General features: G+C 40.3%; 2 protein-coding genes across 13 annotated transcripts in view; both read left to right on the top strand.

Moving 5' to 3' along the window:
* LOC410322 (ral guanine nucleotide dissociation stimulator) overlaps positions 1 to 10,323 on the top strand; it is a 37,261-nt gene extending 26,938 nt beyond the window's left edge. For all 5 annotated transcript variants that reach the window (XM_026443623.1, XM_026443626.1, XM_003250871.4 and 2 more), the window contains 5 exons: positions 6,021 to 6,125; positions 6,346 to 6,775; positions 7,069 to 7,691; positions 7,768 to 8,082; positions 8,173 to 10,323. In XM_026443623.1, the coding sequence (XP_026299408.1) occupies positions 6,021 to 6,125; positions 6,346 to 6,775; positions 7,069 to 7,691; positions 7,768 to 8,082; positions 8,173 to 8,820 (2,121 nt within the window). In that variant the 3' untranslated portion in view covers positions 8,821 to 10,323. The remainder of the gene's footprint in view (positions 1 to 6,020; positions 6,126 to 6,345; positions 6,776 to 7,068; positions 7,692 to 7,767; positions 8,083 to 8,172) is intronic.
* Positions 10,324 to 10,450: 127 nt separating this feature from the next.
* LOC410320 (whirlin) overlaps positions 10,451 to 27,552 on the top strand; it is a 95,647-nt gene continuing 78,545 nt past the window's right edge. For all 8 annotated transcript variants that reach the window (XM_006566325.3, XM_006566324.3, XM_006566323.3 and 5 more), the window contains exon 1: positions 10,451 to 10,790. In XM_006566325.3, coding sequence (XP_006566388.1) covers positions 10,693 to 10,790 — 98 coding nt within the window. In that variant the 5' untranslated portion in view covers positions 10,451 to 10,692. The remainder of the gene's footprint in view (positions 10,791 to 27,552) is intronic.

The following is a 27,552-nucleotide window of genomic DNA, read 5'->3' as shown; positions in this document are numbered from 1 at the left end:
ATGGCACAGTTGGAATCGTTGACCCTGACTTCTCGTTTGGAGAACTTTTCGGCGGCGTTAACACGTTCCGGCCGTATTGTTCCTTCCATCGAGGTGTTTGAAGGTACACACAGCGCCTACGTGAGTGGGCTTTGTGGCAGGCATCAACAAAGCTCCGCTTTATCAGGGCTCGTTCTTTGAACTTCCGGCGCGTCTTGGTACCAACGCGATTATTTCTCACTTGTTCTCGCGGCCACCTTTCTTCTCGATCTCGTGTTTGTCCTTCGAACAGACCCTTTTCACGAATGACGTTTCTTTTTCTCTCTCTCTCCATATTAATTAATAATGTGGAAACGCTTTTAAGTAGCCATTGTTACGAGCGGAAATTCGTAGAATTATCGTTCGACGTTTTTCTTTATCGTGGATGAAACAAGGTCAGGATTATACTTGGAGGAAAATTCTTAATTCTTATCTTTGCAAATTCTTTTATAACGTATCCATCGATTTTTGGATAGTAAAGTTTTTGGATAACATTTGTCTTTCGTTCGTATTTTATCTCCAGATATTTGAGAGGATAAGGTTTCGTTTTATTTTTTATATATTCTAATAGGCTATTCTTCCAATAAGTAATTTTAACCAAGTTTTTGGATAACATTTGTCTCTCGTTCGGAATTTATCTCCAGACATTTAAGAGAGTAATATTTCGTTTTATTTTTTTCTATATTCTGGTAGGTTATTTTTCCAAAGAATTTTAATCAAAATAAATTTATGAAATTGTAGACAGATTCAACGAATATCTCATAATGATAGAAACAAATTTTTCAATATCATTTTTTTTCTCTTTGGATCTCGTTCACAGAATTAATTTTCCATTCCAACGTATTTAGATAAAATTATCATCAGGCTAACATCATGGGAAATCATGATATTTAAAATAACATTTAAAAAATTGGATAGATTATTCTAACGCGTCGTGCGAATATGCGTGCATAAATTCGTGGAATGGAAAAAATGCCCTACCCAGGGGATCTTCCGTGACGATAACGCGGATCGTAACGCTCGAGCAGAAACGTTCTGAGAGGAGGATTAGATCACCGTGTGAATTTATCCAACAGATGGAAAATTGTTGCTCGAAGGATTGCGAAACCGTATCTGCGGGAACCCTCTCGATCTCTCATTTCAGATTTTCAATGCTCTAAAGCATAATAATAATTATTTATAACCATGGAACATTTCTTTCTGATCGTGCTGCATTTCCCTTACGTCGAAATCCTGATCCCCTTATGCAAATTCGTGTTTCCTTATCGAAATTCCTTCTTCTTCTTTCGAGTATCATGTATTCTGGAGTTGTAAGATTGGGGAGAAGTGCTCGAGGCGAGTTTGAGATTCATGTATAGCCTGATCAACTGGGCTAGTAACAGTAAGCTATATTCTTCTATGATTCAAGTGTACTTTTCATTTTAGAAAATCTTTATATATCGATTCTCATTTTGTTAAATTTAGAAAAATTGTAGATTTAGAATTTATCTGATAATAATTTGCACGCAATTCGTTAACCAAGATACTTTTTTCACATTTAATATAAATAAAAGGCAACGAGGGTTCAGATATATCTTGATAAGATACGATTGATGAAAAGGATTAATTAAAAATGAAATTTGAAGAAACGATCGAAAGCAATGTTTATTCTATCGTTAATAATCGAGAATTGTAATTTTCACAATGTAGTTTCGCGGAATCTAATTTGACAGATCGATGATAAAGCCTGACCACTCTGCCTGGTTGGAATATTCCACCGATTTCCCGATTCGTGATTCCAACGACGATGTTTACGAGGAGGGAAGGAGGTATCGCGATAGTTGGGGGTGGATTTCCATCGTATCGATCGTATCCGACTCTTCCTCTCCCCCTCCCCCTCCCTTGGTAATCCAATAGTTAAGCTTTTTATAGACGGACGTGGAATAATAGGGATAGCAGTTTGTACACACGTCGCTTTTGCTTTCGTCTTAGCGAAATATAATAGTGGAGTTTGTCATTCGACGAGGATGGGCGACGATTGGAAATCGCAGTGGAGGAAATCTCGGCGAGGGAGGGGAGGGAGGAGTTGAACGAACCGGGAAGGTCGTTCAATTGGGACGTTGATGAGGAGGGGATCGTAGATTTCTCAAGGTTCGATTAGAGATTCGCTCGAGCGAAGAAGACTTTTTTTTTTTCCATGCTTAAAATCGAATTTTATTGAATTCCTGATTCAATCGATATGACTGGACAGTATATGTAAAATTTCGAGTATTTTTCTTTATATTTTTCGAAATTATACTCGTCGCAAACGTGTTATATAAAATTATATCTCGGAGTCCTCACGACGATCCTTGAACACTTTGAAGCTTTCCCTTTTAAAATTAGGAAGTTAAGAGGATGGAGGACTTTGAATATATTTTTCACGATACTTTAACGATCGTTTACGCCTTGCGAATTGGACGCAACGAGATTTCTACTCGGACAGAATTCACGTTTGGAACAATGGAGCTTGGAGTTGACGTGTTCCGAGGAGCCGTCTCCAAGGACAAGGGGGCATAAGGACCTTAAGTCACGCTCGGGTTCTCCCTGTAGGCCTCTAATTGCCGCTTCGTTCCGGAGCATAAGCCGCCTTTTTCCACGGGAGTTTTACTTCTCCGGCTTGACTCGTCATCATCGAGAAACGTAGCCAGTTTTCTTCGGAATCGCCTTGGCCGGTTCCAAGCCTCCTTTCTCGCCATCTGTCTCTTCTCTGGTATAAACCAGAGAAACCAGCCCGTTCCCCTTTTTATTATCTAACTGGATTCTTGTCTCCCTTGGAGGAAAATATTTTTTCAGGTGAAAAAGAAAAAAGAGAAGAAAGAATATTTTTAAAAAATCTCTTTATCTTATTAATCTAGCGATGATAATAATCTTGACGATCTTCACGAATTTTTTTTTTATTCCAATATCTCATTCCTTCTTCGAACCAAAACTGGAAACTGAAACTTCCGCGTGTTTAACGATTAACAATCGATAGATACACGTACGTAATGGAACGCCACTTTCATTTTTCATGGAGGAACGCTTTCCATTCTCCGTCGATCTGCCCGCTTCTTCCATTGTGTGCATATAACCGGTGTGCCCGCATACATATCGGTTAATCGTTGCATATTAAAGAAGGGGGTGGAACGGCAACTACACGATTTTTCATTCCCCTTGCCCACGATTCCGTGCACGGTTACTCCAAGATGGAGGGCAGACGGTAGACGCGAGCGAGATGTTGAACATATTCCTCCCGGGGGCGATATTACGATTCTCTTGTTGGCCTGCAGGTAAGTTATCTTGGAGCGGATAACTTTGGTGACGTTTTTAGCGTTGCAAATAAAGCAGCAAACCGGTGTGACTCCGGCCGTGTTCAACCGAGGATACTATTTTTAGGTTTGGTTCCTTTGAGGGTCCAACAATTTATTCCCTTGGGGAGAGACGTGGCCGAGGATGTAATTGGCTCCGAGACCTTAGGTCTCGCGTCTCGCCCGAGAGATTAGAAATTAGCCTTAGATTTCGAAAACTTTTTCTTCTTTAAATTTTTGCATCCTTTCGTGTATATCGTATCCTTTGTATATAAATCTTGTCTGTCTTGACAAGAAAATTTAATACAATTATTAGAGAGTGAAAGTGAACAACTCGAACAAATCGTCCATTGGCGAAAAATAAATTATTTCATATCGTTTTTTCTTTTTTTTTTTACTTTTAAACACATTTCGCATCGATACGTTACAATCCTGTTAAATTCACTCTTCGCTGAATTTAATCTCGCAATTAAAACTTCGCATTCGCAGTCGTTCCTTCGCAATGATATTAATCTTAACGGGTAATAAAATAATAATCATCAAACATTGAATCGTAAAAATTAAAATTAAAATTAAAATTAAAGAAAGAGGAACGGAGGAGAACAACTTCATGAAATATTAATACACATAGATTCGTGTATTAACTTAAGTGGAGGGAAATATATTACACAACCAGGAAGCGTAATTAAAGTTCTTCTAAACGCCAATTAAGATCTCTAAAAATCGAGATTTTTTTTTTTTTACGTACTATCAGCGGGGGAAAAAATACGTTGCCAGGATAAGGATCTTTCTCTCTCTCTCTCTCCGACTTGCCATTCGTTCCGTGTTTACCGTTCCGCGATGGCCCTCCCCCTCCCCCTCCCCGGAAGCGAGGCGCAGAGGCTGGCGTGTTTATTTGTCGTGAAATCTATTCGCGTTTGCACCAAGGCTGCTCCGTTTAATCCCCCTCCCGCTCTCCCTCCTTTTGTTCGCTCGCGTCTCCGCGAGGAGGAAACGAAGAGGAGGAGGAGGAGGAGGGTTCCGGCTGGTTTTCCAGCCTGTGCACAGTTAAAAAGCAGACGGAGCGGAGCCGGCCATTTATGGCCGCTTGTAATTACGTCCACCCCTCGAGATTTCGAATAGCCGGGCTGAAAATAGGCGAAGGATCTACCTAGGGAACCGAGTGAACCGAGTGGCGTGGCGTGGAAGGGTGTTGTTCAATTCCTCGGGATTAAACGCGTTTTGTGTATCGAGGGGGGGACGGGTTTTCTTCTTTTTTTTTTTTTTTGCGCCGCATAATTATGATGTAAACGATAGCGCGCGTTGCAGATAAGAAAAATGTTAATTGTAAGTTGGTTCGAGCTGTTTGGATTAATTAATGTTTTTTTTTTTTGGTTTAATTTCAGCGAAATTGAGTTTATTAATTGTTGAAGAGAATCACAAAGAAACAGATTCCTTAGATTTTTATTATAATTTATTAACAGGTAATATAGTTAAAAGGGATATTTACAGGAGGATTATTTCTCTTTTCAAGATGAGCATATATACTTTTCGTATACTTTGTATTGAAGTTGGCACAACATCTGTTTGGAAGTGATTTGCGCTATGAATATAGTAAATTTGTCTGCTACCGATTACCGAGCATATATTTTGTGTGTAACCTTAAATTATATTTTTGACTTTTGTCCTTCTTTCGCGCACTTTATTTTATATTGTTTCTACCTCTTTGCGTTTGCGGATCGTGCCATTAATGTATACGTACATATATCTCGTTTTCGTAGTTTGAGAATAACGAGAATGGTCAGCTTGGAACGGTTCGTTTTAACGGACGGATTTGTGCATGCTTCGTTCTGAGAGACATCGAGCGGCCTCATGCAGTCGAATTATTCCTCGCCCCGTAACCAAATCGTTGATCGTAATATACCAGTTAAATGTTTATGGAAAGTATCGCATGTAGATTGAAATTTTCGAACTCGAGGAATTTTCTCAATCGCGTGCACAGCGTCGCCAGGCATCCTGCATCGTACGTCGCTGCATTTGGAGTAAGAAAGATCAGAATTAAAAAAAAAAAAAAAGAAAAAGAAAAAAAAATTCGTCGATCGATTTGCATAATTGGTCGAAAGCAGTCATTTGGATCGAACGACTTCGTCGACTTATCTTCCATCTCCAATTTTTCTTTTCCTTTCTTTTTTTTTTTTTCTTCAAAGAAAGAATCGCACAATTTCGCTTCAAAATGCATTTCATTCGTTTGATTTCCTTTCATTTTGTTAACCTTGCGGATCATAAATTCTCATAAATTCTTGTTAAAAAACGCGTCGAGATTATCATCCGGATGATTAGCTCTTGCAATTTTGAAGCAACGAGATGAGAGAAAGAATGAGATCGCGAGGATAAAACGGTTTCATCCGGTTAATCGCGATTCAAGCCGTGAAATGGACGGCCGAGGTCAATTTCGAGGTGGAAGTCAATTATTTCGATAAATCTGCCGAGTGCACGGCGAGTCCATTGATTGGCTTGCCCTCATTAGAGAGATGGTTGCGCGTGACAGGGGGTGGTAGCTCTTGAAATCAGTAGCGTAAATCACCCCCGTTTTTCTCGCTCTGTTATTGTCGCCGCCGCCGATAATCTCTCTCTCTCTCTCTTATCGAATCTTATCTCTTATCTCTCATCGAATATCTTTTCCTTGCCTTAATCTTTTGCCATTTTACTTCGCAGCCCACGTGGCGTTTATGGGGCGAGGAAAGGGGCGATGGCGTCATATACACGGTGTACCTGAAGAAGGTCCGATATCACAGGCCGACCAGGAGCCTCTCCGCATCGGTGAGAATTCAAAAATTTTCCACAATTTTTCACAAAGTTATTTTGAAATTTTGAAATTTTTCAAATTTTCCCAACTACTTCCATTCCCATAAGTTCTTCCACTTTCTTTTCTCCAATTTCTGGAACTTTTAATTTTGAAATTTTTCAAATTTTCCCAACTACTTCCATTCCCATAAGTTCTTCCACTTTCTTTTCTCCAATTTCTGGAACTTTCAATCAGGACTCGGACGACGAGATCTCGCATCTGGAATGGGAGACGGTGAGGGTGCGTTTCCTGAAAGCAGGCACGGTGCAGCGGCTGGTGGAAAGTCTGGCGAACGACGACGGGGAACTCGAGTCGACGTATATCAATGTCTTCTTGGCGACGTATCGGGCGTTCACTACGCCGCGGGAAGTGCTGGAGTTGTTGTTGTCGAGGTACGATGCCCTCGATGAGGGATCCGGTGCCCTGACAGGTGAGCAACACCGAAAGACTCTGGTCCAGGCTCTTCACGTATGGTTGGACGCCTATCCAGGCGACTGGAAGTCGCCCCCGAACCACCCCTTGCTCAGCCGAGTCCTCGACTTCACGCATCGACGACTTCCTGGCTCGGAACTCGAGCTCAAGGCAAGGCATCGTTTGCACAGGTTTCAGCGTGAAGATCAAATAGGTGAGCGAAAAATTATTTTCTTTTTATAAAATTCCACTTTATTCATATTCCATTCTTCAATTATTAATTTTAAATATTAATCAATCCGTAAAATTATACTTCTTCTCTCATTAATATTCCTAAAGAATAAAATTTTCTTTCATTCTGTAAAATGTTACGTCAAACGTTTATTGCGTTATTTTCTCTCTAAATGTTGCAACTCATCATTCTGCTTGTCTGATTCATCGATTCAAACACGCACATACGTTTTATTCTCTGTGCACTACGGTATTTGCATTTATCTCTCTTTTCAGATTCGTGCCTAATGTACGACAATGGTCGATTAGCGCGTGGCTCCCCGGATCCGATCGTGGATCACTGGGCGAGCTACAATTTCCCCGAGGTGCCGCACCGACACTTCGCCGAGCAATTGACCAGAATGGACGCCGAGGTGTTCAAGAAGCTCGTGGCCCACCAATGCTTGGGCGCTGTCTGGTCGAGAAGGGATCGGTCGAGGAGCCACGACGCGGCCACCGTGTTGGCGACCGTGAATCAGTTCAACGCGGTTTCCCTTCGGGTTATATCCACGATACTGATGGACTCGTCGACCAGGCCCCAAGAGCGCGCGAGGATCCTCGAGACGTGGATCGACATCGCCCAAGAGTTGCGGGTGTTGAAGAATTTCAGCAGCCTGAAGGCTATCGTGTCCGGTCTGCAGAGCAACCCTGTGTACAGGTTGGAGAAGTGTTGGCAGTGCATGCCCAGGGAGAAGCACGAGCTGTTCAGGGAGTTGGAGAGAATTTTCTCGGAGGAGAACAACGCGTGGACCCAACGGGAGCTTTTGATCAAAGAGGGCACGGCCAAGTTTGCGGACACGGCGGGCAGGAGCGACAGGCACCTGCAAAAGTTGTTTCAAAAACAAAATACTCACGCGGGCGTAAGTTGATTTAATTTTTAATTACGTTAATTACATACTCGATCGAAAATTAATAGAAATTCGTTTCTGTTCGTAGAATATCAGTTACGGGACGATACCGTATCTGGGTACGTTCTTAACGGATCTCACTATGATAGACACCGCGATACCGGACACGATAGCGGAGGGTTTGATCAACTTCGACAAAAGGCGGAAGGAATTCGAGGTCCTCGCTAGGATAAGATTGCTTCAAGGAGCCGCGAATGCGTACAATTTCAGCACGGATCCGTTGTTCGATCGTTGGTTCCACTCCGTGGTTGTGCTCGATGATCGCGAAGCGTATAAACTGAGCTGTCAGATCGAGCCTCCGCCGCCTGGAAACACTTTGAGCAATCGTGGGAAGAAGAAGCAGGTCAGCATGCTCTCCCTCGTCTCGTTAATACGAGCACGTTCCCGTTCACCTGTTCCCCGCGAGAAGACTGAGCCCAGACTTATCTTGCAGAGTCATCAGGGTCACCGTAAAAACGACTCGATAGCCTCCACCTCGAGCTCGAGCAGCTCCCAATTTTACTGCGATCTGGATTCGTTGCCGAGCTCCCCCCACAACTCTCTCGATCGGCGCACATCGCCGTCCCAGATGTCCAGCTCGTCGTCCAGCTCGTCCTTGCCATCGTTGGACGTGTCGTTGAGCTCGGGGGGCGGGAGCGGAGCGGCGACGAGCCAACAGAACCGATTGGCACCGCCGACCGCCATCACCGCGAACGGGAACAGCCCCAACGTGGTCGGCCTGTCGAGCCCGAGCCACTCGCACAAGAGTTCGCCCGACTTTTACATCATAAAAGTGACGATGGAGAGCGACAACGTGGAGACGGAGGGTGTGGTGCTGTACAAATCCATCATGCTCTCGAACAACGAGAGGACGCCGCAAGTGATACGGAACGCTATGCTCAAGTTGGGAATAGAGGGGAGCCCGGACCAGTACACGCTGGCCCAGGTTCTGCCCGATCGTGAGATGCTTCTGCCAAATTCGGCCAACGTTTATTACGCCGTCAACACCGCGCACAATCTCAACTTCATTCTACGGCCTAGAAGGGAGCCTAACGAGAGCGCCACCGAAAGTCCTAAGAGCAAGACGAGTCACAAGCGGTAGTGTCGAAGAGGTTAGGATTATTATTACGTACGTTTGATAATCGATATTGATGGATTCGGATAATTTCATCGCGTTGCGTTGGGCGGAAGCGATGTCGGCCTCGATTATTTATTCTTCTCTTCCCGCGGGGGAACGTCTCGAGAAAGGAGGAATCTCGTTAGGTTTGCGATGATGCATTTTTCTTTTTCTTTTTTTTTTTTCGTACGTCGTTTTATCCATGACAGTCCGTTAATAACAATGTGTAATGCGATACTTTTTTTATTTATTCTTTCCTTTCCTTACGTGGTAATTGTAAACAACGCGTTAACAGCGATCGAATCGCTGATAACATTGATCGTCGATCAAGCTGTCCTTCCCGTAAATTTTTATTTCTCATTGTCGCTCGTTCGATAACGTTACCCGCCCGCAACGGTACTCGAATATTAGCGTTATCTGCGCGGTTCACGAATTAACCGTAGTCTTTAGGTACCTATATTTAGCGTGAATCTCATTTAGCTCTGTTTATCCGCGAAGAAAGACGGGAGGGGGGGAAGTAGAAGTTGCAATTGTGCGCGTACGTAGCGATTGTGTAGTCATTGTGTAATTTATACAAGAGATCCTTGCGGATTAATATTACAAGAGATTACGGCGATTACAAAGAAAATTGTGACAACGGAATATCCGCGAGAGAGGAACATTGTGATTTTGTACATAATTTTAGTTTCGTAGTGTGGCTTCGAACGTAGTCGATCGGCCGTAAGAATCAAGTGGACCCAATGAAACAATTGTCAATTATTAATTTTTTCTGCATCGCGATTGGAAGAAAAGAAAAAAAAGGGGGAAAAGAAAAAAAAAATAGAAAAAAAAACACAAAAAAAAGAAAAACGAAAGAAAGGGAAAAGGAGAAAGAGAATAAGTCTAAAATTGTTCGAACAAACAAAATTCGTTCGTCGTACCGTTGATTCGATTATTTCTCTCGCCCCGCTATGACGCGAGGAACGGAAAAAAAAAAAAAAAGAAATTAAATTCTGTGATATCGGAATCTCATCTCGGCTTTGGAAATTAATTATCATACAAAAGCAAATAGGAACCTAAATCGAGTGTTCACGAATTCATTGCGAATGATTGAAAAATCGTTTCTCGATATCTATAAGCTCTAGAAAGCACATTGTGTGTGAACGTACTTTGATATATTTTTTACAAAAAGAAAAAAAAACCTGCATGCATTTCGTAATAGGACAAGAGAGAGAGACAAGTACAGAAAAAGAAGAACGGCACGAGAAGATTCATATTCGACTATATTGGCAAATGGATGATACGTCGAGAATGTGTTCCATCATTTAGCTTATAGGCAATTTTGTACTTACCTCTTATCGATCCTAATTTCCAGGAAGGAACCAGTCTCTAACCGGTCTCTATATATCTGTTCGTATACGCGTCAATTCTTTATTCCGAAATTCGCGCAAATTAAATTGTGTAACGCGACTCGATAAAAAGTGAGAATAGATGGGCCTACAAATTTTATCACAACTTTTTCACCCTCCCCCCAACTGCGCTACTCTTCCAATCCCCCGTTCTATTTTCTCTTCGATTCTCTTTATCCTTTACACCTCACATAATAATATAAGCGACCCGTGAACGACTTGAATTCATTCTAATCTATTATTTTCTATCGCATTCCCGTAGAAAATCCTCGAAATCTCTCAATCTATTCCCGTGTCATCGATGCTTATCAAGAGCTAACTTTTTACGACCCGTCCATCTTCGTGCGAAGAGAGTGAGAGAGGGAGAGAAAGAGAGAGAGCGAGAGAAAGAGAGAAAGAGAGAGAAAGAGAGAATGTCCAGATCGTTACCATATGAGGCCGTGAAAAACCACGTCGTGCGGCCTTGCTGATGACTTCCGGTATGCCAGCGCATCCGGCACGCGAACCTGTTGATACGAGGTTTACAACGAGGGTGCAAGTACCCCGACAATGCGGTAGAAAGCACAGGTAAGTGTTCCACGTTCATATCTATCCAAAGGAAACAATCTAGCAAAGGTGATGGAATCGAATGCGAATAATGGCTTGGAGAAATTCGATGAAAGAAAAGGGAAAGAAAGGAAGGATAGTTTAACCCCTTCTCTCTATATATGTATATATATATATATGTAGGATCGATGAGATAGATAAGGGACGAGTTTTCTCGAGCTGTTAGCCACGCGTGCCTAATATCGCCTCCTCGAAACTGGCTCAAGGTTAGGCTTACGTCAGAAACGCCGAACCGGTGGAATTCGAGCGTGCATGCCGATGGAGGCTTAATTGATCCTGAGTATCGGTTTCTTGCCACGTGCGTTCCGGTTAATGTGATTACGAGCTTCGATCACTTGGAATATAACAAGGAGTCGAGGTGGGAGGCACGCTTGTCCTTCCAAGCGGTGGGGCGCGGGGAGGGGCTCGATTGATTTTAAATTTATTAGGGTTTACTTAGGGGAGAATCTTTTTTTCTTTTTGCTCGAAATTTTAGTTTCAAAAGGGGATGGGTTAGTTTCCGTATAAACGGGTGAGAAAAAAGTGAATAGAGAACAATGCTTCGATCGCGAAAGTTGTTTACTCGTCGTGGGCTTTCTCGTCTCGCATCGCGTATATCGCGTCATAATTTTAATTTAGAGAGTTAATTCCAGTATCGCGTGTCTGACCGCGATCGCCAGTTTCTACTGCGTCGTTGAATTAACGCGACTGCGTACAAAACTTGTTTAAACAATCGTACACTTTTATCCCTCCGCATCTATTCTCCTTTACTCTCTAACTATTTCAACGACATAAAAAAAGAAAATACACAGCTCGACACATTCAACACTCCTACTAAATCATAATATAATATCATTGATCGAAAGATAAAATTTTCGAAGCGGTCACACGTAAAACGCACTCGATCTATAGTCTCCAACTATTTCCATTCGAGTAAAAAACAATAACAACAATTATTTTCCTACTTGAACTAACTTTTGACACTTACAAACACGATACGAATACATTTATATACCACTTGCCCCGATACTTTCCCCATTTCAAACAATCTGACGAGCGCATCCAATCTCGCACCCCTATTCGCAACCCCGCGCGAGACATGCTTCGCGTTACTGCGCCGGCGAGTTTGCGCTGTGAACGCCGGCCACGTTTCCGACTCCAACCCCTAGACGGCAGCTGTGTGTCGGTGGTTACAACCCTCCCCGTCCCCTCGGTGGCCGCCCCCAGCCACCGATTGAACCGGTGAACCGAAGGAGTCGAAGCGACCCCCAGCTAAGCCCCCGAGAGGCAGTCGTGAGCTTGGTGCCGAGCTGGGGCGATGCTCGTCGCTCGCGTGTGCTTCGCGATTGCACCGAGTGCTCGCCATTCCGTGTCGTTACGCGCGTCGCTCGCCCCTAATCGACGTCCACGTCGCGCCCGATCCACCACGTCCCCGTCGCCTCGACCCGCCACCTCCCGCGGAACCCCGTCGCTGTTCCCAACGTCGCTGGTGCCGCAACGAGGCCCCAAGGTGCAACGACCGTGCGACCATCGGACAGCCGCACGTGAGCACGGCCCTGGATTCGACGCGAGATGAGAAGAAGAAACGTGAGTCTCGACGATTCTTGTCTTACCGATTCGGAGGAAAGGTGCTCCGTCTCGAGCGGAACACGCTCTCTCCGCTGTGGCGCGAGATGGCACGAGAGAGAGAGAGAGAGAGAGAGAGAGAAAGGGATGAAGGGGATCTAGGATAGATTTTAGATTCTCGAACGTTGTTTAGGATTTTGGTTCTCGGTGGCTTTGGAGGAATGGTGAGAAATCCTCGTTTAGAGTTCGAATTCTTCTTGAGTGGATGTTAAATTTGTTGGTTTGGGTTAAATCGAGCGATTTTTTGTCTTTCTTTTTTTTCTTCGACAAGTTTTATACGATTTTTCAATCGGTAGGATAAATTGTTTACGTATTTTTCTATGTAACGAGTAGTTTTTAACTAATCGATGTTCTGTTTTTTTTTTAAATTTTGTTTGGAGATGGAGAAATTTTTAGATTGATCTTGTTGTTCATCCGTTCGTATCTCTTTGGAAAGAAAGGAAATTTTCGACGATACTCGTATAACGATTACGTTCAACACTGAAAATTTTAAGCTCCTTAATTCCCACCATACCCCAATGCTTATACTTATAATCCTCTTCATGCCCCGCAAGCTTTAAAAATCACATTTTCCGAGTAACCGTTCCACCTCACCCGAATGCACACGCTATGCAAAAACTTGCATCACGCTCCACGGCGAGATCGATAAGCTGGCCGACCGCTTCGAAAATATTTATAAACCAGATCCAAAGTCCACGTTCTCTAGGTGTCGCATATAAATCTACAAGTGTCCGGGGAGGAAAAAAAAAAAAAAGCACGGTTACGACTTATCCGTGCAATCTTTGGAGGAAAAAAAAAAAGAAAGAAAAAGAAAAAGAAAAAAGAGAGCTGAGGGCGGGATTTAAAAGAAGCTACTTCGTAACGGTTTTCCATTACCAAACGGGAGAAAAGGAAGAAAAAAAGGAAAAAAAGAGAAGGAAGGAAAAAGATTCCACTTGCAACGATCACGTGCGTTCGACACAGCTTTAAACGCTCGGATGCGCGTTTAATTCTCTAATACTCGGCGCAGTGTCAGTTTCAACTCTTGTGTAGACAACGAAATTTCCCTTTAACAACTTTTCATACCCTTCGCTGAATATTACAAAATGCGATCTAAAAATAAAAATGAGCAATTTTTGATAAAATCAGAGGCAAGATTGCTTACATAGTTTTATTAAATTGTTATCGATAATGAAATTCTTAAAAGAAGATATTTCGATAGTTTGATCGAACAAATTTAATATAGCTTGTCCAAGAGTATATTGAAATAATAATATGAATTGAAATAATTCTACTAATTTAATTTACCAATGATAAATTCGTTATGAATTTTAAATCACTCAAATTTGTTGCGATATTTTCATTACGTTAATTAGACGATTAATTATCGTAATATTCAATATTCAAGCTTTGAGTTAACGACAAATACTACATTCGATCATTTCATCTTTGAATTTTATCAATATTCACCCTAGCGTTTTTCCAATTTGCAACATGGAAAAACGGGAATACGAAAAATTAATAAAATAGTCAGTTTAATCAAAAGATTAGAAAAAGCAGGCCTAATGACTCTTACGACACGTAGAACATGTTTCCAGCGAGATGTCTTGATCTATCTCTCCCTCCTCCTTTTGCTCCCCCGACGTCTCTCTTTGTCTTCGTGTAGGCCACTTCCGCTTGGCCAAAGTCAAGTGGCAGACTCTGCCTCTCGTTCTTCGCACGCCCCCTCGTGTTTCCACGTTTTTCCACGTTTTTCCACGTTTTACGTGTTCATCACGTATCCGCCCCTATAACCTCCACTTGTTTTCCGCTTACATTTTTATTCCACCCACCCACCCATCCACCCACCGTTTTCACTCAGCCTCGTCGAGCCTAGTTTCGAAACTGCCTCTATATTCGTTAATTTTTCATCCTTGTTCTCGTTCGATAATGCATCCAACTGTTACATCTTTTATGCCTTTCGCTGCTCTCCTTTCGAGATTTCCTTCGTTTTTTTCGTTTTTACGTTTTCCTTCTTCTTCCTCTTCTACTTCTACTTCTTCTTAGATATTCGCTTTCTGGAAATATTGTTCATCGATCGTGTTCCATTCGTTTTATAGAAACGAATGTGAATATTTCCCTGCGTCTTTTTGCCTTTGCTATACGTTTGAAACGAGTTGTTTTAAATATAAATTGGGGAATTAGAGCAGGTCACGATATGTAAATTAAATTAAATTAAATTCGTATTAGTTCATAAAATGATTAAACGAATTTCGTATTTACAATTGTTTTTATAATAGTGAAATTTGTTAAATATTAAATTCGCTTATCCTGAGATTAGAATTATCAGAATCGTATTCTATTTTACAAATTTGAAAAAAGAAATATTGTAATTTCTTTATCTCGACACGTTGATAAATATTATTTTGACTGTTACGATAAATTAATTTCGCGTATTCCACGGCATGAAACCATTTGTGACGCAGAAATACACTAAATGTAAGGAAACATGTCCCCCCAGAGATTCCATTTACCGCGTAAACGCGCTTCGGTACTCATCATCTTTTGTTTCCACCAATCTTCCGTCGCTCCATCCACTATCACTACCACCCAGTTTTATCACCGTTCCCTTATCGTTCTTCTCCTATACGTTACCAACACGTACAGGAAACATTCCTTCGCTTTTATTATTAGCCTTCGATACGCCTCCACCCTTGCGCGCTCCCGTTTCTCTCATCACCTGTTTACTCTCGATGCGGTACAGTGTGATCGATCTGTCAGGTCTGCAAGTTAATTCGATGCCCTTTTAAAAATGAAATTGTTATTTCTTCAAAGAGAGATCATTTTTGTTAAAAAGAATACGCGTTTCACTAAAAAAAAAGAAAAAAGAAAAAGAAACGATGATAGTTAATAAATAAAGCCAATAAATTTTCTTTTTGCTCTTAGAATTTGCATTAAATTAAATTAATAAACCAAGAATTGGAATTGTAATAATCTCTAAAGTAATACAATTTTTTCTTCAAAAATCGCATCAATTGAATCTTTTCAAAACTTGTGAGTTTATTAAAATGAATTGCAATTGATCTGAATCACAAAACAACACATTTTACATTATTCATAATGTTTCGAATAGAAGATTTTAAATCTTCTTAAACGAAAAACTCGAGAAGGGAGAAAAATATTTAAATCGAGTTTACGAACAATTTACGAACAAATCGTGGAGGCATCGAATTAAGTTCTAAAACCTAATACAAACTAGAAAATTGGTTTCGTAACGCGTTGGAATGGAATTTCGGTTTTAATGAATTTTCCAAACCCGGTAGAAGGCCTGCCGCGGTGTTAATTAAGGGTCGGTCCATCGAGCTCCGATCTTTGACAGATCTGTCGATCGGACGTTTTTCGTTCCGCCCTTGTATACTCACTCGCGATTATCCGCCTGTCCTACCGACATATCGGACCCCCTCTTCCCCCCCTGTCGATTCGATGCTCCACCCGCGAGGTATTGCTCCGACGTCTGCTCGGGATTGGTAGAGTTAATCGAAGTTTCTGTTGGATGGCCGAGGATAGAATTGGGGAGGCAGAGAGGGAGGGGGAGTTTGTAAATGGAGACCGAATGTTTTCTTCTTTTTTGGAAGGAGAGGTGGGAGGAGGGGGTGATTTTGCGAAGTGGGTCGAGGAGAAGGTGGTTGGGAGCGATGGAAAATATTTTTCAGGAATCGGATCGCGTGGAAAATTTATATATATAAATTTGTATGAATAATTGCTATCTTTGTTCGATGTTGTTGGAGATATCGTGCTGCTCTCGAGAATTTTTCTAGTCTTTTACGCTTGGAATTTAATTTTTTCACGCATAAATTCGAAATAAAACGAAAAATGTAAATGTGGTTTCTTTCCCCCTCGTGGCTCCGACTGTTTGATGAAAATGAAAATGGAATTTTATGTTTTTATAATGAAGTAAAATGAAAGTTAGAATGTCAGTTATAAATGGGAAACATTTTGGGGAAAAGGAATGGAGAAACGAGGCTTAATTGTTTTGAAAATTCGATCGCCAAATTTCAGGAGGAACACGACTATCACGGCGAATTAAATTTTCTGTCAGTTCGAAACGACAATTCTTCATGTCAATTTCCAATATCATTAACGCAGCTTCAGCTTCTTTTGATTTTCATTTTACTTGACCAAGTTTCGAGTCTTAAAAATCACGAAATAGATATCGAATATCGGATGAATAAAGATTCAGTATCATATCATTCTGTACTCAAATCCAATTAATCTTTTCGCGGATAATTTTCATATTTGCCACGAATGATCCACGTACAGTAAACCCATGCAACTCGATATCTTCTCATTTAGAGGTAGAATACAAATTCTCATCGATACTTAACACCTTGGATCGACCAACGAATTCCTTTAATCCAACCAATCCTATCCATCGATGTCTCTATGCTCCTCCATTTAGAGGAATAAACCGGTCCGATTGTTCGGGTGTTTCTTCGTTTCATCAGACGAACGGGCCAATTTCGAATAATTCATTGTACGTAGGGCATGTAAATAGGAGCGATCCACGGCTGATCTCCATTGCAAATCGAGACACACACTGTTGGAAAAGAGGATTTTCGGACGTATACTCGTTTCGTATACCCCTTGGAAGCGAATTCTCAACTCCATAGAGGCTCGTCGTCTCTCCCGCGTCTCTCCCCGCCCCTCTGCTTCATTCCCTCGCGGGCGACCGATAAAAATTACTCGAAATTGCTTTGGACGTTGATCGTATCCCGATTACGTATTCATGACGGCCGCCGCGCCACCGGTTATCCTTCCAGACGTTTTACGACGTCGCGTAACCTTTCGAGACCGACGAAAGCAAGAACGTTCGTACTCGTAAATTCTTTTTGCACCCTCGACGCGTTAATAACAATTTTCGGGTTAACGAGAATGATGAAGTGAAATTACGGCGAGTGATGGCCGTATGATCGCGTGTCTCTGCGTTTTATTATTTTCATTTCGAAAGGAAAAGGAAAAGAGTATAGTAAAACGAAAATTTTAATATATTAATGTGTATAGTAACGATTCAAGAAACGATTCCATTCAAGTTTTTCGAGAATGAATGTAATATATCGGAGATAAAATTTATGGCCTGCATTGCCAACTTGTGGATCGCGACTCCAAGAGGGTCGTAAATTATTTTGTGCAAGGTTGATATTTTAATTTCCAATTATTCCAAATACACTTTTATATAACATTTTTCTTAATAAGATCGTTATAATTGTTATGTAAAAATAATTTTTGATAAATAAAAAAAACGAGTGTCTTCTTATGGAAATTAAATGGAAGAATAGATCGAAGAATTATTTGAAACGGGATATCGATTCAGAAACATTGGTCTCGAGATGTTAGAAATGTAAAAGAGAAGTGTTTGGACGAAATAAGTACTCGAGATTATCGCGTGAATGGAAGATGTATGGCCATCTGGAGTATTGGGTGGACGTGTTTCGACGTCTTATAAAGAGGGTTGCATCGAGTGAAAAAAATATAGAAATAGAAAACTGGAACGAGTGTATATATGTGGTTATGGAAAATTGAATTTTATAATAAAAATTTGATAAAAAAAATAATTTTCTAAAAATTCTTTAAACGCAGAACAGAGAAAAAAGTTTCGAAAGTGAGTAATTTGCATACGAAAGAATAGTTTTTTGTCAAACTTGTTCGTCGCCGATCCCCTTCGAATTGATACATCATTATAATTTCTCCACGAGCTAAGTGGATTCACCGATTCCATTGCGATCACGTTTCGAGGATCACGCTCTTTTTTTAAAAAATCCACTTTCTTCGTCGAATCGAGGCTATTCGATTGAAATTCCTTCGGGCAATCGTCGTGCATCGCAACCACGTTGCATAAGAAGACAGGAAACGCTTTGCATTCGAAAAATACGCGTGGAAGAATCGATTAGCCGGATGTGCGTTTGCCGTTTAATGCCCGCCATTTTGGAAAGTTAGAAAGAAAAGACCTGCCATGAAAGAAAAGAAAAAGAAAAAGGAAGAGAAAAGAAGCGAATTTTAGAAAAATCAGGAATGGAAATATCGAACGAGCCGGCAAAATAATTTTCGAAAAACTGCTAGGATCTGAAAGGAGGAATAAAAAATCCGAGGATGAGAATTTTCCAAAAAACGAAGGAGCTAAAATTTAGAGAAAAGAATAATCGAAACGTGAGAATGGAAACGTTAACACGAACCAGAATTTTTCTGACACGACACGCGTTTATTATATAGCTTGGTAGTCTGTATACGCAAATTAAGAGGGCCCTCGATTCAAAACGTTATCGCTTACGAAATCTTCTTGCCAAGCAAATTAGGTTAGAGGTGTTTGCATGCCCGTGTAACCGCGTGTGCACAATATTTCAAGGCTTAATTGGTGTCACGGTAGCTAAGTAGCCTCCGATGTTGAATCATTCTGTTTTCTTTCGTCGAGAACGAGGATGCTTCCACCTGCCCTCTTCTTTTCACTCCTACGTATACGTACGCTTAACGATCCTGTTTCCTTCTACTATCGCGTCAATCGTGTTCACGATTAATTTTTTTTCATCATTCGAATTAGAAAGAATTCTTTCTCATTCTTTCCAGAACATTTATTTCGTTCTGAGATAAAGTTCTAAAATTGAACTTATTACATTGTTAATCCTTCGATATAAAAATTATCATTTACATTTGAAGGTTTTTGGAAAAATTTTTCTCGAGAGTTATTTTTGGATATCGTTGGATGTCGCGTTGACAGTGAAAGTTATTCTCAAACAATCACTCGCAACTCGATGTTCAGATTGTAGAAAAAAATATTCGGATAAAGAGAACTCTATAGTCATAGAGTGATCAAATTTTTTATTTAAAAATTGAGAGATTTAATTTTTCTCCATTTTTTCCTCCGCCACTCGTTAAAAGTAGGTGTCACTGATTTTTTTTTTTTTGGATGACGTGGCGTTCGATACGATGCCACGACGTGCAAATTTATAGCTCGCCAGTTAAGATATTTCACTCTTCTCCCGATATCCGATCAATAATTCTAATTATTTCACGGTTTTTCAATTGTCATTAAGAACATCTCAATTACAAATTTCAACACGAAAGAAACGTTTCAAATTTATCCAGAAAAGATTCAACCAGAAAAAGAAACGTCTCAATTATTTTCTGCCCTTTTATTTATCGATCAAATCGCCTCGATGCCAATACCTTTTTCCCCCCTCGAAGAAATAAATAACAAAAAGTGAAGTGAAGACGATAATTGAGCTTTTCAACGTCGATTCGTCGCGAAGTGGACTAATTGCTATCTCCTGGGATCCGATTCTTCGTTTTCCGGGAGGGGAAAGATTCGCAATCGAGGCAAATCAAGTCTGTTTTCTTTTCTTAATTGAAAACCGGTGACGCCGTCTGTTTGATTAGACCCCCCGCGATCTTCAACCATCCGAGGATTTCGTTTCAAGCGAATTTATTACAGACTCTTTAATTTTGCTGGCTTACGGGAGACGGACTTAGGAATATTTCGTCCTTGCAATTTCCTTGCGAATACTTTCATTGTATAACTCTTTTTATTATAGAATAGCGATCCCATTGATTGAATAATCCATGAAATATTTCCAATTCCACGAATTTTTATTTTAGCCAAATTTAGCAGACTCTCGTTCTCGATATTTCTCAATTTCTCTTCTTTCACAAACGAGCAATAAATCTAATTATTCTCGAAAAATTCCTACTCGCCATCCCATCTTTCGAAAGGACTCTTCTCACACCGAGTAAGAATAAGTCCGGAATGACATTCATTTCAATTTTCTCTTCCTCTTCAAACCCAGCTTCGATAATGAAGCCCACATCCTTTCCGATCCTAATCTTTCCCTCCTAAATGTTCACTCGATTGTTCACAAAGATTCCATCCTCTTTCTCTCCACCTCTAGATAGAATTCCTCCCCTTCTTTCTCTAATAGTTGTACAAGCAACAGAGACGAAAGCGAGATGGAAAGGCGAGTCGCCGTCGGTGTCTCCGTGGCCCGGTGACCTTTCATCATCCACCCTCGTCCCAGATGCACGTCGGGTTGGTAGAAACATTTCTAAGAACTCGTCACCACCTTTTGGTGGCTAATAGGCGTCCGCCAAGCCTTCTGGCGTTGAATCGGCTCGTTTCCTCCGCCTCTCTCTCTCTTTCTCCTTTCTCCTCTCGTAACACTTTCCAGCCCTCGACCTCGTGGCCGAGGATCGATCCCTGTGACGTGGTGCGTGAGCACGCCTTCCGTGGAAAAAAAAACCGAAGTGGGGGAGGCGAGCACGTTAATAACTAATAGGAATCGCCCGTCCAATGCGAGGTTCTTGAAGGAAAGGAGTGAGTTTACCGGAATTATGTTACACGCGTTTGTAATAATTTCATTGGAATTGGAGTGAAATGATGATCGCGTGGTATATTTTCGTTTATATTTCGGATAATATAGGAAATAATGGAAATTGAAATTAGTATCGTAGATACCAGGATGGATAGAAATTATTTCCTATATTAAATTAGAGAAGATTAGGGAAATTATTAATTGGATTAGAAGGATAATAACGTCTGCCAAATTATTGTTTGGACTTTCATAAATAATATATTCTTTCGTGTCGCCTAGAAGAAAAATAATCGATACGTCCATTCTATAATATATTTACGAAAAATTTTCTCATCATCATCATGAGATGTATAATTCATCGTCACTTGACGTATTGATCTGTATTCGAAGCGGCGTGTAACATCTAAAAATAGGGGGTATGGTTCGCGAACTGCTCGCTCAGAAAGCTGTTCATTGACAGATTTGTTACTTGTTTCTAGTTCCATGTCCCCGTGTGACATGGAGGATGACCATGAGGGTACGTTTATATCTCGCGCTTGAATAGGCGGGTGAATAGCAACTGATATATCGAGTTAACGAACCAACTGTGACCGAGCTATTGTATCAACCCGTGTAGTTTTCACGCTGATCGAGCCTCCTTTTTCAAAACTCTCCCTCTTTTGTTCCCTCTATTCCTGTTGCTATTATTTTTTCCCCCCCTCTCCTTTTCATTCGATCGCTTCGACCCGTATAACGAAATAAACCAGATTTTTGCATGGAAAAATATACAAACCTAGTTCTGAACGTATTTGCGAAAAATTTACTTTTTTGTTTTGTAGCGAGCAACGAGATCAATCTCTTAATCTAAAAGAAAAAAAGAATAAATCGTAGATTTTATTAATTTCTAAAACGATTAACGAAAACTTTCGTTATTATTATAATTTATTATAATTTAACCTGTTCTCGATTAATTAAATTGTTGTCAGAATTTGTGAATCTATTCGAAATAAATGAACGGTGCGCAACGAGAATTCATCGGTTTGGCGAAAAGTTGGGAAAATTTCGAAATTAAGAGCTATTGTTGATTTATTTTGAACGGGATGCATATTGTTATAATAACGACGCCCCCCTTCAGTCGGAATTATCGTAATACACATTAGCAAAATTAGAAGAACAGAATCGTAGCATTAATAATCTCGCGTTAATTACGACGAAACTCTGGAAAGCTCTATTGTAACTTTAACCCAGATCCGATACCGAATCATTCTAGTCATTCTGGTCTGTCCGTTTCTCCTTCGTATCCAATCCATATTTCATCCTATTTCAAACTATCCATACAGAGATTAGTCTAAATTTATAAAAATAAATAAATGAACAAATTGAAACATGATATATGGAAAAAAAAAAGGAAAAAATACGTACGAGTGCTTTTAAAAAATTCCTATGAAACGAAACTAGCTGAAGAGAAAATAGGAGGGAAAAATAAAATCGTCGAGTGATCGAAAAGAGGGCAGAGGAGGGATGCAAAATTAACCCTATCTCATTCGTGCAACAGGCTGACACACGGTCTCGAATTGTTTACTTGGAAAGGCAAACATGAATCTTCGTGTCAGAGGAAAAAAGAAGAAGAAGAAGAAAGGAAAAAGAAATGAATAAATAATAATAATAAAAAAAAAAAAAAAAGAAAAATTGTCAAAGGTCTTCTCGGAAACGCCACAATATTTACGATAACGTTTGGTAATTTCGTTCCATGCCTATCGTCGTTCAATGTTGCGTTAAATGGCCCATTGTTGCCCTCTTTCTTCCACTCCTCCTCGGAGAATAAGAACTCTTCTCTTTCTTTCAATTTGTTTTCGTTGTTTTTCTAGCCTTTCCCTCTCAGCTTCTTCTTTATCTTAATTCCCGTTGTCTGTCCCGATAATGGACGACGATGTCGGGCGTTTCGGGATGGAACGTCGGCTAAATGCGTGTCGGACAGGGAATGTCCCATTGATCCTCGCGCACGCTAACCCTCGAGCGCTCGCTAACGGGCAAGGGAAATTGGATTCGATCCTCTTGTTCTCGTTTAAAGCTTGCTTGTTCCTCAAAGCACGAATTGATTGGATAGGATACTTTTTTTTTCCCCATCGCCTCTTTTTTATTGAGGGAACACATGCCTTCTTGCGATTTAAAGGAAAAAATTGTCAAAGAAAAATTGCATTTTGATTTCGATTAAAAATTATCGAGGAAGGATGTTTCGAATTGTTTAAAAATTAAATTTTAATAATTTTCTTCCATACTTTCATTTAAAATTAAGAAACCACGAATTGTAATGATACTTCAAGAATAGTCAAACGTGATTTGAAAAAAGAGAAGTTGCATTTTGATTTCGATTAAAAATTATCGAGGAAGGATGTTTCGAATTGTTTAAAAATTAAATTTTAATAATTTTCTTTCATACCTTCATTTAAAATTAAGAAACCACGAATTGTAATGATACTTCAAGGATAGTCAAACGTGATTTGAAAAAAGAGAAGTTGCATTTTGATTTCGATTAAAAATTATCGAGGAAGGATGTTTCGAATTGTTTAAAAATTAAATTTTAATAATTTTCTTCCATACCTTCATTTAAAATTAAGAAACCACGAATTGTAATGATACTTCAAGGATAGTCAAACGTGATTTGAAAAAAGAGAAGTTGCATTTTGATTTCGATTAAAAATTATCGAGGAAGGATGTTTCGAATTGTTTAAAAATTAAATTTAATAATTTTCTTCCATACTTTCATTTAAAATTAAGAAACCACGAATTGTAATGATACTTCAAGGATAGTCAAACGTGATTTGAAAAAAGAGAAGTTGCATTTTGATTTCGATTAAAAATTATCGAGGAAGGATGTTTCGAATTGTTTAAAAATTAAATTTTAATAATTTTCTTCCATACTTTCATTTAAAATTAAGAAACCACGAATTGTAATGATACTTCAAGGATAGTCAAACGTGATTTGAAAAAAAAGAAGTTGCATTTTGATTTCGATTAAAAATTATCGAGGAAGGATGTTTCGAATTGTTTAAAAATTAAATTTAATAATTTTCTTTCATACTTTCATTTAAAATTAAGAAACCACGAATTGTAATGATACTTCAAGGATAGTCAAACGTGATTTGAAAAGAGCCAATTTTATAATTTAATCGTCAGCGATTAAATTATATTTTTATCCTCCTATATTTTTTTACTGTCCACTCGAAAGAGAATATTTCGTCGCCAAGCCGGACGAGATAACACAGTTGTTCGAAGAGGCGGTAAAATCGTTTCCTTCGAAACCACTCAAGCTTAGTGAACGACGTTTGTTACCATAAATTGCCCACTCGGTCGCATTAAAATTCCACGATTAGAGGGGGGGAGGAGGGAGGAGCACTTGTGGAGGAGCGGCGGCCACTCGAGCTTGCCACCCTCGGTCCGAGTCGTTCGCCGCATTGCACGCGTCGACGCATTAATTCTCGAGCGAGTCTCGAGGGCTCGTTCCGTTTTTCCCTTTGCGCGCGTTGGGCGCGCGTGTCGCGCGTGCAGCTTTCCGCATATGCAACATTAGCGCCAGGAACGCCACGCAATGCAGTGGCAATCCTCGTCCTTAGGTCACGTAAAGCGTGCTTAATGCGACCGGTGCACGAATCGGGGAAAAATGTAAGAAGAGGAAAAAGAAAAAAAAATGGGAAAGAAAAATAAAAGAGAAAGAGAGAGAAATAAGGGAAAAGGAGAGAATTACCGCGTGGAATTTTCAACTTGGACGTGTTCTCCTCTGTCTCTCGGTTTATTTTTGAAATTTATCAATTCTATCCAGCTTATACGCTTAAGAATCCGCGCGGGGAAATATCAGCCTCGTACAATAGAGAGAGAATACTTTTCCATCCACTTTTACGCCGCCCTCGCGAGATTTTTTTTCGCGGCACTCCCGATCGCTCGACTGGAAACGTTACGATAACGTAAATCGACGCGACTCTACTCCGTCCATTATGATTTTCCGCTTCGTTACGCCGTGTAACGATTTCCAACGAGGGGTTGAAAAATTGCAGCGAACACGTCGCAACGACGATGAACGACGCTATTATTGCGATGCATTATTGCAGAAGGGAGAGGGGGGGGGGCGGATATAGAAATTTTGTTGTTATCGCGCACCTGTCGTTTTTGCTTGCATAATTTATCGTGGCATTGTCTTCGAACGTTTTCAGGAAACATTGAAACGAAAACGTTCGCAAATGTTGTGGCAAATATCTCGTCGAAGCGAGGCTCTCTCTTCTCCACGCTTAAAAAAAGAAACTGATGATTTTACAGAAGAGAAAAATTCTTCTCTTTATTTTCTTATCATCGATCGAGTTCTATCCGTTGATTTGTATCCCTTTAACAGATCCGTCCTGTAACGTAATCGAATCGATTTGGAACGGCGGGTAATTAAGATGGCGAAGATTGTGGACCGTTTGCGACGTAGTTAACCAGCTAGGCGTAAGATTAATCTTGGTTAAGTGTTAAATTGGCGAATTGTGCTCGGCCGGTAATAACGACACCACGATTTATGTAACGAACCCTGGTAACGTAATCGCGTCCCACGATTGCGCAATATTTCCTCCAGATCCTATCACGGAGGCGGTTTCCGTTTTAAAACGCCCGCGGGAAACGTCTACCTCTTCTATTAATTAATTGCTGCGTTAAATCGTAATAATTCTTCGTTAATGTCCGCGGTGAAACACATGTACACACACACGTACACATAGATTTCGCGTGAAAAATTTTCGTACACGGCAAGCCCGTTTCTCTCTTGTCGTCTACTACGCGTGAAATTAATTCCACTCGTAATCTGGGATCGATCTTTCATTTTTTCTTCGCAACTTTTTTCTCTCCCGTTCTCCGGAAAGAAAACTTGTTTCTTATTAAAAAAAAAAAGAAGAAAAAAAAAAAACGTTCCGTGGAAATTCGCCGCGTCGAGGGAATTTTATTTTCGGAGTCGTTCCACCGTGACATCACGCGCTCCTCTAATTACTTTTGAAATCAAGGTTCGGTTTTTGCGCTCTCCTCGCCACTTTTACCGCCCGTTTTCACGCGAATTTGTTGTAGATTTGATACAAGAGTTAATTAAAAATATTCTCGGTGTTTCTGTTTCTTTCTTCCTTTTTTTTTTCTTTACTTGCATTTAAATTATAAATTGATCGCGATCCAGTATCTCTTTCTATTCAATTTTCCAGATAGAGATAGAGATTCGAATTTTTTTTTTTTGAATTTGTTTTATTTAAAGTTTTCTCGTTTCGTTGTTCCGTCTGGGAATAAGACGTGTAATCATCATCCCAGTAGGCGGGGAAATAAAAATTTCATTTCCATTCCTCGTGATTCCTTCTCGAAGATGGATCGCTTCTCTTTCCAAGTAACTGTCTTCGAGCGATATTTTTCGTGGGATAAATTATCGTGGAAAACGAATAAGAAGCGATTCAGGCTCGATAAAACGATGTATATTTATAGATGCACGAGTTGCAATGCACGCATTATTCGTAGGAGTCACGGTTTGACAGGCGATACGACAAGCGAGCCGTGAAAATGGAGCTTTCAATCAAGTTACTGGCACGTAGGTTTCGATCACTCGCATTAATCAGCCTCCAATTCAACGATGACACGTTTCTTCGCGAAATTTTCTCCTCGACAATTTTTTTTTTTTTAGAATTTTAACGAATAGAAGGTGTATTTTATAATTTTTGTTCCTTTCAATCATCGCCAATATGTAATTGAAACGTTTCGAGAAAAGAACAAAAAGGGAAAGATAGTAAAATTTCTTCGTCCTATTCTCCTCAAACGTTTCGCAATTTCGAAGATTTACTTGTCTTTACCTGCAGAAAAATAAATATTTTCCTTCGAATCGCGTTCATCGACCCGTGACTTGGTAAAATTCGAAAATTTCATCGAGGAAACAATATCTCGACACTCGCTGTATAAATCTCGCGTTCGAACCGGAAGTGCATCAGTGCCAGGGTTAGATTTATGCGCCGAGAAATCCATCGCCACCCCCAAACATCATTTGAAAAATAAGAATTCAGAAGAATGGTTAAACATCCATCCCGAGACACCTACTCGATTCGAACATCTTGCAGATATCAGAAATTCAGACAGCCTTAGAAAAATGGCATTATAGATTTCAAAGGGTTTAACCTTTTGTAAACACATACATTCACTCACACGTATACATTCACTCGATTCAAAGCCTTCAAAGTTCAGACAATCTTAGAAAATAGCATTTTAGCTTCAAAAGATTTAACCTTTTTCAAACATAATCCTCCATGTATATATATATATGATATTATAACGTCTCGAAAGTCAGAACAGTTGAGACAAGAACGATATATATATACACGAAAGTGTATTTGATACTCATTTTCGGAGTTTGTGCGGGCAGCGTTTACCGGAAACTGGTGATAGAACGAGCGTACACAGGCCGAAGGCTACGTCGGCCTAGATGCATCGGTATTGAGTGAAACGGCACGTGAAAAGAGAGAAGTGCGTTTGGACGTGGTGGCGGGGGTAGGTTGCATCGATAAAACGGAACCGAGCGTCTCTCGGTGCGCTCTTGGTGCACGCGTTCGCGAGATGCACCGGAAACGAGAGAGGCGAGAACTCGTTCGCCGATGATGAAGTTTGAGCGCGGGGAAATTCGATGAATCAATCATTTATTATCGGTATCGCTTGCCGTTAAACGATTCAAATCTCGTTTCGATTAATTCCCTATCATGCGATATCATATATATATATAAATTCATATATCCTGATCGATATTATTATTTGCTAATACCATCCTTTCAAAAATTTAT

Source organism: Apis mellifera, linkage group LG11 (genome assembly GCF_003254395.2).
Source record: "Apis mellifera strain DH4 linkage group LG11, Amel_HAv3.1, whole genome shotgun sequence".
Classification (NCBI taxonomy): domain Eukaryota; kingdom Metazoa; phylum Arthropoda; class Insecta; order Hymenoptera; family Apidae; genus Apis; species Apis mellifera.
Note: the sequence above shows the minus strand (reverse complement) of the source record. Positions and strands in the feature narration are given on the sequence as shown.